Here is a 13,967-nt window from a genome sequence, read left to right as displayed (position 1 = left end):
TCTCTCGTTTCTGTTGCGTTGACCTGTTTTCTCTCTTTTGCCAATCCCACAGTCTCGACAACTGTAGCTGTACTCAGTCACGAAGTGGTGTATGTCAGCCCTTGGATTCTGTTCCTCTCCTTCAGCATTGTGTTGGCTATTCTGGGTCTCTTGCCTCTCCATATAAACTTTATACTCAATATCTGAAGTTTGTCAATATGAACAAAATACCTTCCTGGGATTTTGACTGGGATTGCTTTAAATGTATAGATCAAGTTGGGCTGAACTGACATCTTGACGACATTCATGTATTCATGAGCACAGAACATCTCTCCATTTATTTAGGTTAATTTCTTCCATTAGAGTTTTACAGTTTTCCTCCTACAGATTTTGTACATATTTTTTGAGAATTGTAGGTAAGTATTTTATTTCGGGGGGGTGCTAGTAGAAATGGTATTATGTTTTTAATTTTACATTCCACTTGCTCATTGCTAGTATATGGAAAATGATTGACTTTTGCATATTAACCAGGTATCCTGCAACCTTCCTTTAATCTCTTAGTAGTTTCAGGAGCGTTTTTGTTATTTCTTTCAGATTTTCTACATACACATTCATGTCATCTGTGAACAAAGATATGCTCTTTTCTTCCTTCCCATTCTGTTTACCTTTTTGTGTTAGTTTGCTAGGGCTGCCATCACAACATACCACAGACTGGGTGGCTTAAACAATTTTATTTTCTCACAGTTCTAGAGACTGGAAGTCCAAGATCAAGCTGCTAGTGGATCCCGTTTCCTCTGAGGCCTCTTTCCTTGTCTTGCAGACGGCCATCCTGCAAACTGCTGAGAGCGCCTTTATTTTTTATTTGTTTGTACCCTCACCCTGCACATCATTCAAGTTCAGAAATGATGAGACACACCTCCTTCAGTATATGCTAACCAGTTAATACGTTCTGTGTATTTTCCCTGTAACTTCTGAAATTAGCCTCTTTTCATTTACCTTGGCATACTTCAAGCCCACTTCAATAGCAAGGACTAATACAGTAGTTTCCCTCACTCCAATCTTATCCCCTTTAAATATATCTCCCACTTGGCCCTGAAGATATCCACTGATTACCAACCACATGCTTTCAGGTTCCCACCTTGAAATCTCTGTGTTTTTCTTTGGCATATCATCTCTGGATTTTAATTGTCTGTCCAAGGATGTGACTTTTACAGTAAATTGTAAGCTCCCTACAGAATGAGGTTATTTATACCTGCACCTACAACAACGTCAGAACATATCACACATGTAGTCAATAAAATTAATCAAATAAATTAATACTCAGAGGCAAAGATTAATAAATTTTCACACTATTTTGATAACTGTTGTGTTTCTATACCTTTATTAAATATTCCTCACAATAATTAACACAGAAAAAATTACGAAAATACAAATTAAGGGAAAGATTGCTTAAAAATATTTGTGTCTCTATCTCCCACTTTCATTCTTATTTTTTTTGCTGAGGAAGATTTGCCCTGATCTAATGTCTGTGCCAATCTTCCTCTACTTTGTCTGTGAGTCACAGTCACAGCATGACTGACAAGTGGTGTATGTCTGCACCCTGGATCCAAACCCATTAAACCAGGCCACCAAAACAGAGCATGCCGAACTTAACCACTGTGCCATGGGGTGGGCCTCCCCCATTTTGGTTCTTTCTATTAGGTTTCAGCAACTAGTAGTGCCTCAGAGCACTCCACAATGTCTGACACACACAATATACAATTTTCCCAGTTAATGTAAGTAATGAAGGTGAATTATTGTTTGTTTCTTCATATTGTCAATTCCTATCAATATACCACATACAAATATTTGATTCAAAGTAATAATTCAATAACCATTTAACATGCTAAAGAAACTAGTTATAAAATTGGGAAATATTTTATTTAAAAAAGTAATTTCAGGGGCCAGCCCCACAGCTGAGTGGTTAAGTTCACACACTCTGCTTTGGTGGCCCAGGATTCACCATTTCAGATCCTGGGCGCCGGCCTGTGTCCTGCTTATCGGGCGTTGCAGTGACAGCATCACACAGAGAGGAGTTAGAAAGACCCTCAACTAACAATATATAGCTATGTGCTGGGACTTTGGGTAGAAAAAAATAAAAAAGAGAGGAAGATTGGAAATAGATGTTAGCGGAAGGGCAATCTTCCTCACCAAAAAAAGTTAAAAATTAAAAAAGAAGTTGGGTATTATTGTCACTTATCAATGATTGAATGTAAAAGAAGGAGCAATTCCAAAAACAAACACTGGAAAAAGTATTGCCTAAAACTAAATAAAATATAAAAATAGTGTTCAGCAGTATGCCATAAAAATAAATGGGAATCAATCCTGTGAAATAAAATGTTATGTAAGATCAGTGGGAGAGCTCATCTTGAAATACAGTTCTCTAATGTTCAAGAAATCTCCAATATCCATGACGTTTAGGATTAACAATGTCTCAGAGGGAAAAAAAATAATATATGGGAATGGTACATCACCTTGAAAAAAGCTTTGATAATATTTTTATGATGTTTGGGAGAAATATTCATTAATGGCCAAAAGGAGTATGAAATAAACAGCCACAACTCCTTTGATGGGAAAGAAACAGTAATCAAAGAATAGTATTTTTCCTCTCTAGGATATTTTTTAGAGCATCTTTGACATCTTTGTTTCTCAGAGAGTAAATCAAAGGATTCAACATGGGAGTGACTAAGGTGTAACATAAGGAGGCCACCTTACTGAGCTCAGGAAATCTGTCAGGAGTGAGATACATAAAAAAGACAGCTCCATACAGCACACTCACGACTCCTAGGTGAGAGCTGCAAGTGGAGAAGGCTTTCTTACGTCCCTCAGTGGAGCGTATCTTTAGAACTGTGGACACAATATACAAGTAAGAAACAATAACAACTATGATGGTAGGCAAGATAATGATGCTGGATAAGGAAAAAGAAACCATTTTATTGATAAAGAGATCAGAACAAGATAGTCTCTGAAGTGGGCGAGTATCACAGTAAAAGTGGTCGATGGCCCGAGAAGCACAAAAGGGTAAAGTAAATGTCATGCTGGTCTGAAGAACTGAACTGATGCAGCCACAAAAATAGGAACCAGCCACCAACTGAGTGCAGAGACGTGTTGACATCTGAACAGAGTAAAGGAGTGGGTTGCAGATGGCAATGAAGCGGTCATAAGCCATGGCTGCCAGGAGAAATCCCTCAGTCACAATGAAGAGGGCAAATAGAAAGAGCTGGGTCACACATCCTGCAAAGGAGATGGACTTGCTCTCAGACCAGAAGTTGACCATAGCCTTGGGTGCAATAACAGATGAATAGAAGAGATCAATGAAGGAGAGGTTGCCTAGGAAGAAATACATCGGTGTGTTCAGCCGGGGATCTGTCATGATAATGGCCATCATCCCAACATTCCCTAGAAGGACCATGGCATAGACGAGCAGAAATAGTAGGAAGAGAAGAATGTAGAGCTCTGTGCGGACCCTGAATCCTACAAGAATGAAGTCAGTCACTTCTGAGTGATTACTTGTTCTCCTGTCACTCATGGCAGAAACCTGCTGAGGGGCAGAAGTTAAAGTAAACAAAGAACTCTTGACTTTGATCCTAGCTACAAATAATGTCTTACAATATTAGAATATCCAAAGCTATTCTATAATCATTATTCATTTTAAACTTACAAAATTACTGTGACTTAAATTTAAGCCAATTCCAACTGACGATAAATCAGAAGGTTAGTTTTATGCTCTAATTCACACAAGCAGTGGAATTAGATCTTTTTCCTCTGAATCTAATGCAATGCCTTTCCATTGAAATGCCTTTCACATTTGCAAGTATCACTTCTGTATACATTTCTGACTCATGATTTATGCACTAAATTCAATGACATGAAGCAGTGATTGGAACAGAGCACACACAATTTAATAAATGACATTTGGGAAGCAATTTCAGTGTCTGGATTTGGAGACACAGACAGTTTCAGTAGTCTAGTTTAGGAAAGCATAAATCTGAGGGTTTAACTTAGAGTATCAGCAGATATCAAGAGAGTGGCTAAATTTAAAAACTACTTAAGAAGTACAACTACTTTTTGTGGGTAATGGAAACTTTGGAGTCTGATATAAGTTACATACACACTAACACAAAAGTTGTGCACAACCAAACACAAAAATCATTAGCACTCGCATGCTAGGATTTCTCTCCAAGACTGGCCTCTGAAGCCCTTTCATAAGACAATCTCACTGCATTTCTGCAGCCCACGGCTCATGGTTTTTTAAGAAGAGGCCTACAGGTAGTCTAGATGGAAGCATTACTTTAGATACATAAGACACACATGAAGGAATTGTTGATTGCATTCTTATTTACCCTGGAGATAACCTTCATAGTCATCATTAATTCATTTGCTAAACAGCTCAACTAGGATTTTGAACTCCTTGTATCACAATATGGTCACTTTTTCTCTCCCCTCAGGGCTTTATATATGCAATTCTGCTTGGACAATAATAATCAAAAATATTTATGTGACATATTTTATATACCAGACACTTTTCTCAGTGCTTTCATAGTATTTCATTTAATCCACACAACAACAATATGAGGCAAGTGCTATAATATTCCCCAGTTTACAGATGAGGAAACTGACATAAGGAGAAAGCAAATCTGTTGAAAGCCTCCTATTAGAGTTGGAATCAGAATTTGAAGCCAGGAAATGTGGCTCCAGAATCCATGCACCTGATCACTGCCTGATACCACCTTGGATAAGGAGCCCTTCCTGTTCCTTTACCTGACTTCTACTCACACTTCAGAGTGCAGTTAAAGTGTCTTATCTTCAATATAAATTCCCCAACTCTTCAACCTGAGTTAAAACATCTCTGCATACATCATGCTCCCAAGGATAGTACCAATTGTAACCATGTTTCCTATTAAATATTAATAATTCCTCACTTGATAATAACTCCCTTAACATTAAAAGTTAATTCATCCTCCATACATTGTCAACAGAACTATGACTGGCCAATGACAATTATTCAACATATATTTATTATATAGATAAAAGTTGAATGATAGTTGAGCATGCAAAATCAGAGAAAAACTTGAAGACTCTGGAATACTGCGGTGGTTAGCATGGGTTTAGGTTTCACTAGATGTACGTTCCAGTACTGCTTCTGTCATTTTCTAACTGCGACCCTGGACAAGTTACTTCTGTAACTTACTTGCATCACTTACTTACGTTACTTACTTAAGCTACTCATGTAACTTTGGCCAAGTTACTACACCACTGCATCTTCATATAAAGGAGGGACAAAAATAATGTAACTCTCAAAGTTTTCTTGGGAGTAGATAATGAGATAATGCATGCAAATCATTTAGCACATTTGTGACAAAGTAAGTACTTCATAAATATTAGCCATTATTATTTTTATTACATCTTTCTGTGCTCAATCCCACAATGCATACCAAAATCATCAGTAGTAATTAGGTTAAAAATTGATAATATGTATATAAGCTTTTTTGGATAAACCATTCCAAGTTGAGGGAAGGAATCAGAGAGACTGTAAAAGTTTAGAAAGAATAAAGAAATCTGAGAGAAGTTTAACATGATCCTTGAGAAAAAGATGACAGGAAAATGGCATGGTGTATTATTTTTACACTTTGTTAGTGACCAGCTCCATCAAAAATTAAATTTTCAGATAATTGGATGGTAAAGGAGGAAGTATTCAAATACATTATACTTAGATTCTGGCGAGAAGTAAGAGATTGAAGCAGTGAAAAGAGATTGAAGTAGTCATGAAACATTTTTTGGAAAGTATAATATCCGTTAGTCTCACCTAGGAGCAAGGACACAGATTATTTTAATTTTTGAGATTTATTCCTATGAAAATCACTCTAATATTGATGTCTCTGACTGAAGACCTTTATACCTAGGAAAGGGAGAGTTTTTCCCAGAGTAGACAACAAACAAGCTTGTGACGTAGTATTAGTCAAAACCTCACAAGTTTGAAAATTTACTTTTACCTTGTATTGTTTGATAACTTGTCAGATTCTGTAAAACGAAGCAGCAGAATTCAATGCTTTCTCTTGTTATTGTTTTATTCTAGAAAGGGTAAACATAAATTTAATTAGTGGCTAGCAACTACAAGTGCTGAAAAATCATCACATCAAGATAAAATGAACCCTTCTCTCCTCAGCATTTCCAAATGCATTTTCATTATCCCAGTTTTAGATTCTTCCCATAGACAAATTTGACGTATTTTCCTTATTGCCCTATTTGAATAACCGTCCTTTTTACTAGCTGATTTCGTCAAAAATGCTGCAGTCCCTTATAGAAGAGACACAAGGGGAGTTTTCTAAACGATGCTCTGCTAAAACCGAAATAATTCCAGGGATTACAGTCTATGGTTATGCAAAGTGAACTTGAGGCATCAGTCTGCAGGATATTCTCTCTCCTGCATTTTTGGATGTTTGAATCCTTTTGAAGAAGGAAAGTAGATTGTCTTGAATGTATAACTAGAGGACCTGAGACATTTGTAATCCCCAATAATCTGCCAAAGGATCAGCAGCGGTTATCCATAATGGCTTTGATTTTGGCATAACAGTGAAACCTTTTCAAATAATTGCAGCATTGAGGTTTGCCCCACCTTCTGGGAGATAGTCCCTCTGGGACAGAAGGAGGCATGTCACTTATTAAGGTATCTTGGCTCCAGGGCCAAAGTCCATGAGGACCACAGAGTCTCTAGATTTAAAAAGAAGAAGAGAATAAAGAGGAAAAAGAGCCTAATAGGAGGCAAGATACATAGAAGCGTTTTTTTCTTTCCTTGCTGTGACTCCTTTGGGAGGGAACAAAAGGATCTTTCAATCTTGACTTCTTCACTGAAAAAGAAGCATTTCAAAATATCATGATAATGTTTTTGGTAGACAAAAAGAAACAGTTACGAAAGAAAACATTATCCTTCATAACACAAGTTATAGGGAAATTTTTGTTCCTGGTTGTAAAGTTAACTTCATTTTCACACCAAACTCTCTATATTTATTCTTTAGTTATATTTTGTCAATAATACTGAATAATAAGTAGAAGAGCATGACCAGAATGTGAGGCAAAACCCAACAAATGCCCTCTAATTCATCAAGTAAATGTTAAATGATGATTGACTGGATTCAAAAGTAGGTTCACTTTGTAACTTTTGTCATTTTAAAGTTGTTTATCCAGGTGTCATGTATTAAAAATTTCTCAAATGTATACCCTTCAGTCACTGTATACTGTTCAAAATAATTTTTTAAACTGTTCTATATAAGTCAAAAAAACCCATTTTGTATTTGATAAAAATTAAGTCATTAAGCTAACTTCCATAAATACATCTTATATAACATAGTAAGGGAAGGAGAACGAGTAAGAAGGAATCAAATAAAATAACAGTGGCTCGTAAAGGCCACTTGTATAATACTGGTAAAAGGCAATAGTTGACGTTTTTCTTTCCATAGTCTACCTGGTCTCAAAAATATTCCCAAAATGCAGAAGTAGTTTACCTAGTACAAGAGTAAATCTTTATTGATGAGGGATCTGAGCCCTTATGGTCAGACCCTGTTGACTTACTGTAGTTGTTCATTAACTTTTACCATTGGACACGGCAGTCTTAGGTGGCATGCTGTAAAATTCCTTGAGTTACCACTATACTCCTCCTTGTCTCCTTTCTATTAATACCTTTTGCTAATCAGCATCAGTTACCAAAAAGAATACAAAGCGTTTTGTTTACCTGTTGGTTCGGTGAAATGCATACCCAGAAGGCAGGAGTAATTGCTGTGTCCCCTAGTAAAATCACCCCTCTGTTGGGAAGTAAGTATACTAATTCAGTAAAGTCCACTATCATAGAGGCAGCAAGGAAAGAAAAGTTGAGAGTGGATTAGTAGGTTTTATAGTGGTGGTTCCCACTTTTATCCATTGTACTTGGGGCCAATAGTCTGATAGGAAAGAATTAGCCTCACATATTGGTTGCTAACGCAGAGCACAAACCATATCTTGGATGAAACTTACTCAGTTTTGTAAAGTGCTGACAGCCAGTTGGTCCAACAAGTGAGTCTTCAGTAAGCGATTATACCATTCCATAAGTTCATCTGATTCTGTTAGACTAGGCACATGACAATTCTATCGACTCCCACACGTATGACTGCATCACCTTACGTCTCTTCTTGTAAAATGAGTGCCTCGCACCAAAGCACTAGTGCAATACAGTATAATAATGAGAAAGGCATTTGTTGAGTCTTGATAGAATGGTATTAATGGGAGAAATTTGAGCATGAAGGGCAAAATGATATCTAAAGCAGTGCCCGGACAAACGAGTAATTCTCCTTGATGGAAAAAACAAGCAATCAGTCTGAGACATGATGACCTGTGGTAAACTCATATACTTATTCCTGATATACTTACCAGGATTTTTTTTATTGCAGTAATGACATTTAACATGGGATCTATACTTTAAAGAAATTTTTCAGTGTACAATATAGTTAGTACTGTTAACTGTAGGTACAATGTTATACAGCAGATCTCTAGAATTTGTTCATCTTGCACAACTTAAATAAGTTGAAACCCATTGAATATCAACCAACTCCTCATTTCCCTCTCCCCGTCATGGAAACAATCCTTCTACTCTCTGCTTCTATGAGTTTGACAGTTTTACATACCATACACAAGTGGAATCATACAAGATTTGTCCTTCTGTGACTGGCTTTTTCACTTAGTATGATTTCTTCCAGGTACATACACTTTGTCATATATGACAGAATTTCCTTCCTTTTTAAGGCTGAATAATATTGTATGTGTATACAGCATTTTCTTTATCCATTCATCTGTCAACAGACCTTTAGGTTGTTTCTACATCTTTTTGATGACTGGCATTAGAAAATTGGGCACATGGCATTGGCAGTTTCTAAGTCAGCCTATCGTGAGCAGTCCATGTTGTTGAGTTCTCTCTCTTCTCCCACGGCTATATTATTGATAGAACCTGTTGCATGAGGAATGAAGTGGATGGAAAAGAGCCTGGAAGATAGTGGATCATTGCCTTCACCAGATTACTGAGAAGCTCCTCCACATCTGATGTAATTTACTGAGGATTTATGTGGGAAATTCATATTCACAATTGATTTTACTGTTCAGGGAGGTCTAGCTACAAACAGACCAGCTTGTCAATAATCCTTCAATCTTGTTGCATCCAAGTTCCTGGTTATCCAGCTGAACCATTAGCCCACCACCCCTAAGTCAGTGTAAGTAGGTATCCAAGACCATATTCCAGGCAATAAAACAACAAGGTATGCAGCTTGAAATTATGTCCATTAAGAATATTTTCCTTATCAGTGCCCTGTAGGGAACAACCCTGACTTGGACTACTATGTCCATTTCTAGCTCGTGCTCATATTACATGCAGTACCGTTGATAAACCTTGCTCAATTTATTTTTGCCTCACAAACTTTGAATACACAATGTCCCACATGATAATAAATGTAGGATGAAAGAAAGATGACAACACAGCAGGAAGTAGTACACTGGAAATACAAGCCACTTGCCCATAAAATTATTTCTGACCTTAAGATACATTCAAGCCAAACATCATATATACAACTTCCACTTCCTGATGCTTCTCTTTAAATCCTACTGCATGTTTGATGGATTAGATACTGCTTTTCAGGGTAATAGTCACTTGATCTCCATAATAAAGAGTAGAGTCTCTATCAGGGCCTAACATAGAAGCTGTTTCTCAAAAGGAGAACTTGCATAAAACTTGCTTTCCTCTAAATCCTTAGCAGCCAACGTTGTGATTATCCAGAGTTTGCCACAGTTTCCACAGAATACCTGATATTCCACAAGGACTCAGAGCATCACTGGATACTGTTGTTCATAAGTTCCAAGTGACAATGCTCCTTATTCTGAAGCCCAAGCTAGCTGAAGAATGCTGACATTTTATGAAACCAGGTAAACTTGGGTGTGTCATGGCTGCACACACACTAAGAAGCACTGTATATTACTTCTGAAATTCAAAAAAGGAGTCAGTTTCCCTGACTCCAATCTTAGCCCCTTTAAATATATCTTCCACATAGTCCTAAAGATTTTCCCTGATTACCAACCACCTGCACTCAGGCAATTCACCTCGCAATCTCTGTGTTTATCTTTGGCATACACATCTCTGGATTTTAATTATCTGTCCAAAGATGTGACTTTCACACCAAATTGCAAGCTCCCAAAACAATCAGGTTATTTACACCTGAGCCTACCACAATGTCACAACACATTACACAGGTACCCAATAAAACTAATCAAATAAATTAGTAAATATTCAGAGGCATAACGAATAAATTTTGCTCACACTCTATTATGATGACTATCTTGTTTCTATAATGTTAATAGATGTTCCTCGCAATAATTAATACAGGAAAAAATTATGAAGATAAAAATAGAGGGAATGATTGCTTAAAAATATTTGCATATCTCTATCTCCCACTTTGATTCTTTATATTATTTTCCAGCAACGAGTAGTACCTCCAAGCACTCGACAATGTCTGACAACTCAATATACAATTTTCCCAGTTAATGTATAGAGTGGTTAATTATTGTTTGTATCTTCACATTATTATTTCTTCTCAATATAATGCATATAAAATCCTTGATTTGAAATAAAAATTTAATAACCGTTTTATGCTAAAGAAATTAGCTATAAAACTGGGAAATGTTTCTAAGTGAAATAAGTTGGGCATTACTGTCAATTGTCAATGACTGTGTGTAAGGGGAGAAGCAATTCCAAAGACAAAATTCAGCCAAAATGTTGCTTAAAACTGTAATAAAATATAAAAATAGTGTTCAGCAGAATGCCATGAAAATAAATAGAAATCAATTCTGTGAAATAAAATGTTATCTGAGATCAGCGGAAGGGTTCATCTTGAAATATACTTCTCTAATGTCCAGGACATCCCCAATACACATGACGTTCAGGATTAACAATGTCTCAGAGGGAAAAAATAATAATATATGGGAAGGGTACATCACCTTGAAAAAGTTTCCGATAATATTTTCATGATGTTCAGGAGAATAACTTTCATTAATGGTCACAGAAGGATGAAACAAACAGCCAGAGCTCCTTGGGTGGAAGAGAAATAATAATCAAAGAATAGTATTCTTCTTCTCTAGAAGTCTTTTTAGAGCCTCTTTGACATCTTTGTTTCTCAAAGAATAAATCAAAGGATTCAACATGGGAGTGACTAAGGTGTAACATAAGGAGGCCACCTTACTGAGCTCAGGAAATCTGTCAGGAGTGAGATACATAAAAGAGCCAGCGCCATACAGTATACTCACAACTCCTAGGTGAGAGCTGCAAGTGGAGAAGGCTTTCTTACGTCCCTCAGTGGAGCATATCTTTAGAACTGTGGATACAATATACAAGTAAGAAACAATAACAACTATGATGGTAGGCAAGATAATGATACTGGATAAGGAAAAAGAAACTATTTTACTGATAAAAAGGTCCGAACAAGATAGTCTCTGAAGTGGGCGGGTATCACAGTAGAAGTGGTCGATGGCCCGAGAAGCACAAAAGGGTAAAGTAAATGTCATGCTGGTCTGAAGAACTGAGGTGATGAAGCCACAAAAATAGGAACCAGCCACCAACTGAGTGCAGAGACGTGTTGACATCTGAACAGAGTAAAGGAGTGGGTTGCAGATGGCAATGAAGCGGTCATAAGCCATGGCTGCCAGGAGAAATCCCTCAGTCACAATGAAGAGGGCAAATAGAAAGAGCTGGGTCACACATCCTGCAAAGGAGATGGACTTGCTCTCAGACCAGAAGTTGACCATAGCCTTGGGTGCAATAACAGATGAATAGAAGAGATCAATGAAGGAGAGGTTGCCTAGGAAGAAATACATCGGTGTGTTCAGCCGGGGATCTGTCATGATAATGGCCATCATCCCAACATTCCCTAGAAGGACCATGGCATAGACGAGCAGAAATAGTAGGAAGAGAAGAATGTAGAGCTCTGTGCGGACCCTGAATCCTACAAGAATGAAGTCAGTCACTTCTGAGTGATTACTTGTTCTCCTGTCACTCATGGCAGAAACCTGCTGAGGGGCAGAAGTTAAAGTAAACAAAGAACTCTTGACTTTGATCCTAGCTACAAATAATGTCTTACAATATTAGAATATCCAAAGCTATTCTATAATCATTATTCATTTTAAACTTACAAAATTACTGTGACTTAAATTTAAGCCAATTCCAACTGACGATAAATCAGAAGGTTAGTTTTATGCTCTAATTCACACAAGCAGTGGAATTAGATCTTTTTCCTCTGAATCTAATGCAATGCCTTTCCATTGAAATGCCTTTCACATTTGCAAGTATCACTTCTGTATACATTTCTGACTCATGATTTATGCACTAAATTCAATGACATGAAGCAGTGATTGGAACAGAGCACACACAATTTAATAAATGACATTTGGGAAGCAATTTCAGTGTCTGGATTTGGAGACACAGACAGTTTCAGTAGTCTAGTTTAGGAAAGCATAAATCTGAGGGTTTAACTTAGAGTATCAGCAGATATCAAGAGAGTGGCTAAATTTAAAAACTACTTAAGAAGTACAACTACTTTTTGTGGGTAATGGAAACTTTGGAGTCTGATATAAGTTACATACACACTAACACAAAAGTTGTGCACAACCAAACACAAAAATCATTAGCACTCGCATGCTAGGATTTCTCTCCAAGACTGGCCTCTGAAGCCCTTTCATAAGACAATCTCACTGCATTTCTGCAGCCCACGGCTCATGGTTTTTTAAGAAGAGGCCTACAGGTAGTCTAGATGGAAGCATTACTTTAGATACATAAGACACACATGAAGGAATTGTTGATTGCATTCTTATTTACCCTGGAGATAACCTTCATAGTCATCATTAATTCATTTGCTAAACAGCTCAACTAGGATTTTGAACTCCTTGTATCACAATATGGTCACTTTTTCTCTCCCCTCAGGGCTTTATATATGCAATTCTGCTTGGACAATAATAATCAAAAATATTTATGTGACATATTTTATATACCAGACACTTTTCTCAGTGCTTTCATAGTATTTCATTTAATCCACACAACAACAATATGAGGCAAGTGCTATAATATTCCCCAGTTTACAGATGAGGAAACTGACATAAGGAGAAAGCAAATCTGTTGAAAGCCTCCTATTAGAGTTGGAATCAGAATTTGAAGCCAGGAAATGTGGCTCCAGAATCCATGCACCTGATCACTGCCTGATACCACCTTGGATAAGGAGCCCTTCCTGTTCCTTTACCTGACTTCTACTCACACTTCAGAGTGCAGTTAAAGTGTCTTATCTTCAATATAAATTCCCCAACTCTTCAACCTGAGTTAAAACATCTCTGCATACATCATGCTCCCAAGGATAGTACCAATTGTAACCATGTTTCCTATTAAATATTAATAATTCCTCACTTGATAATAACTCCCTTAACATTAAAAGTTAATTCATCCTCCATACATTGTCAACAGAACTATGACTGGCCAATGACAATTATTCAACATATATTTATTATATAGATAAAAGTTGAATGATAGTTGAGCATGCAAAATCAGAGAAAAACTTGAAGACTCTGGAATACTGCGGTGGTTAGCATGGGTTTAGGTTTCACTAGATGTACGTTCCAGTACTGCTTCTGTCATTTTCTAACTGCGACCCTGGACAAGTTACTTCTGTAACTTACTTGCATCACTTACTTACGTTACTTACTTAAGCTACTCATGTAACTTTGGCCAAGTTACTACACCACTGCATCTTCATATAAAGGAGGGACAAAAATAATGTAACTCTCAAAGTTTTCTTGGGAGTAGATAATGAGATAATGCATGCAAATCATTTAGCACATTTGTGACAAAGTAAGTACTTCATAAATATTAGCCATTATTATTTTTATTACATCTTTCTGTG

At 37.0% G+C, this 13,967-nt stretch overlaps 2 protein-coding genes across 2 annotated transcripts; both read right to left on the bottom strand.

Moving 5' to 3' along the window:
* Positions 1-2,605: 2,605 nt before the first annotated feature.
* Positions 2,606-3,547, bottom strand: OR9K2 (olfactory receptor family 9 subfamily K member 2). Its single transcript, NM_001391714.1, has one exon. The coding sequence runs from the start codon at positions 3,545-3,547 to the stop codon at positions 2,606-2,608; it is 942 nt and encodes a 313-aa protein (NP_001378643.1).
* A 7,592-nt stretch (positions 3,548-11,139) lies between these two features.
* LOC138924915 (olfactory receptor 9K2-like) lies at positions 11,140-12,090 on the bottom strand. Its single transcript, XM_070272002.1, has one exon. It carries the CDS (start codon positions 12,079-12,081, stop codon positions 11,140-11,142), a length of 942 nt encoding a protein of 313 aa, XP_070128103.1. The 5' UTR covers positions 12,082-12,090.
* Positions 12,091-13,967: the final 1,877 nt, after the last annotated feature.

Source organism: Equus caballus, chromosome 6, assembly GCF_041296265.1.
Source record: "Equus caballus isolate H_3958 breed thoroughbred chromosome 6, TB-T2T, whole genome shotgun sequence".
Taxonomy (NCBI): Eukaryota; Metazoa; Chordata; class Mammalia; order Perissodactyla; family Equidae; genus Equus; species Equus caballus.
The sequence above is the reverse complement of the archived record's forward strand: the minus strand, read 5'-3'. Positions and strand labels throughout refer to the sequence as shown.